The sequence below is a fragment of the Arachis ipaensis genome, chromosome B05 (genome assembly GCF_000816755.2).
Source record: "Arachis ipaensis cultivar K30076 chromosome B05, Araip1.1, whole genome shotgun sequence".
Lineage (NCBI taxonomy): Eukaryota > Viridiplantae > Streptophyta > Magnoliopsida > Fabales > Fabaceae > Arachis > Arachis ipaensis.
Genome location: NC_029789.2, coordinates 19,670,267 through 19,671,929, shown reverse-complemented (window position 1 = coordinate 19,671,929; position 1,663 = coordinate 19,670,267). Strand labels below are relative to the sequence as shown.

Genomic DNA, 1,663 nt, shown 5'->3' with positions numbered 1-1,663 from the left:
ATATATAGTGATATAATAATTTTATAAATAAATTTAAAATAAATATTAATATAAATAATATAAAATTATAACTTATATATCATATTTTTATTTGTCAATATTTTTATGGTAATGTATATAAAATTATCATCCTACCAAGTCAATATAATTAACACCGGTCTGATCTTAGTATTCAGTTGATTAAATAGTTAATGTACTTTGGTACAAATCTTCAAAGTAAAAGTCAATATGACCTAGGAAGTGCAAAACGTGGTAGTGACACGCAAGATCTGCCGAATTCCTACCCAATATAAACCCTTTTTCTGCAAAATTGACTTTCAGAGGGATTGCAAGTCAAATTCTGCAAGCTAAAGCTTTCCTTCTATAGTTTTATTTTTCAGTAGCCTGCCTGTAATATATGTAATGTAACTAAGAAGAAGAAGACACGTTGTAAGATTCAGTGAAGGATAAAGTGAGCCAAGCGTTTCATGAGTTTCAAAGCATTTTCGGATTCGGGAGTGTGAATGTTGAAAGCATGGTCCTCGTGTTCAGCTTCGTAGAGTTCCACGTGACCATGCCACCCACTGTTCTTAACAGCTTGATAGTACCAAACTCCTCTGTCCCTTATTGAATCCTTTTCAGCAACGCAAACTATGATCTTGGAGCACCCAAGAGTAGCCAAGCTGGGAGCCTCAGGGGCCAAGGGATTGATCAGTGGGTTATCCACCCCGCCGGGCGCATTCGGATACACCAAACCCCACACCATATACGGTGGACTCTCCTCGTGCCCTTCCACTGCTTCAGATCCGATGGGTTTTGTGCTCAAGAAGTATGGCTGAGAGAGAAAAGCACCCAACACTTTGACCCCGTTAGGTAGAGCCTCAGCACCTGCACGCAAAGCAACGTTGTGAACAAGGTTAGCACCGGCGCTGTCGCCACCGAGGAACACTCTCTGGAAATCGCCATGGTTGAGGATCCATGGATCAGAGTCATTGGAAGCCACCCATTTGAGTGCTTGCCAGCAATCATGATATGCTGCAGGGAGAGGGATCTCCGGTGCCAGCCTGTAGTCAACAGAGACAACTAAGATGTCTGCTTCTGCTTTGGAGAGGAACAAGTTGAAGTAGTTGTGGTGGCGCTCGTTGAAGGCAGATTCAAAGAAGAAGCCTCCGCCGTGGAAGTACACCAAGATGGGGACTTTGTGGGCCTCGTGGTGGTGGATGAGCTTTGTTGGAAGGTATAGTCGCGCGGAGATGAAGGGGTTGTTGGAGATGACAACGTCTTTGGAAGAAACTGATCCAAGAGTCGAAGGTGGAACAAGTGGAGAGTTTTGGAGGCGCTCAATGGAGCCGTCCTTGAAAACCTTCACAAGGTCTGGGATATGAATGGTAACCTCTTTGTCATCAACCTCGGCTATGAAAGTAGAAGCCATTGCTGCGATGAGCCAAGAGGAAAAGTCAGTGTAGTCGGTGGTGAACAAGGATTGGTTATTGTTAATGTTAGGTAAATTTTATTAAGGGAGAGAGAAAAAAAAATACTATTTATACACCAAAATTAACTACTAAAATTAGTCACTAATATATTTATATATAAATATATGTAATTTAATTTATTTTCAATATGCATTTATATTCCATGTATTTTATATTGATGATTAATTTTGGTGACTGATTTTAATGTACAT

The 1,663-nt window shown here is 40.6% G+C and overlaps 1 protein-coding gene across 1 annotated transcript; it reads right to left on the bottom strand.

The window, feature by feature from the left end:
- LOC107643263 (2-hydroxyisoflavanone dehydratase) lies at positions 360-1,544 on the bottom strand. Its single transcript, XM_016346858.2, has one exon. It carries the CDS (start codon positions 1,409-1,411, stop codon positions 437-439), a length of 975 nt encoding a protein of 324 aa, XP_016202344.1. The 5' UTR covers positions 1,412-1,544; the 3' UTR covers positions 360-436.

Excerpts from the sequence above, each read along its gene's own strand:
- LOC107643263 (XM_016346858.2), bottom strand. The coding sequence starts at position 1,411 with ATGGCTTCTACTTTCATAGCCGAGGTTGATGACAAAGAGGTTACCATT.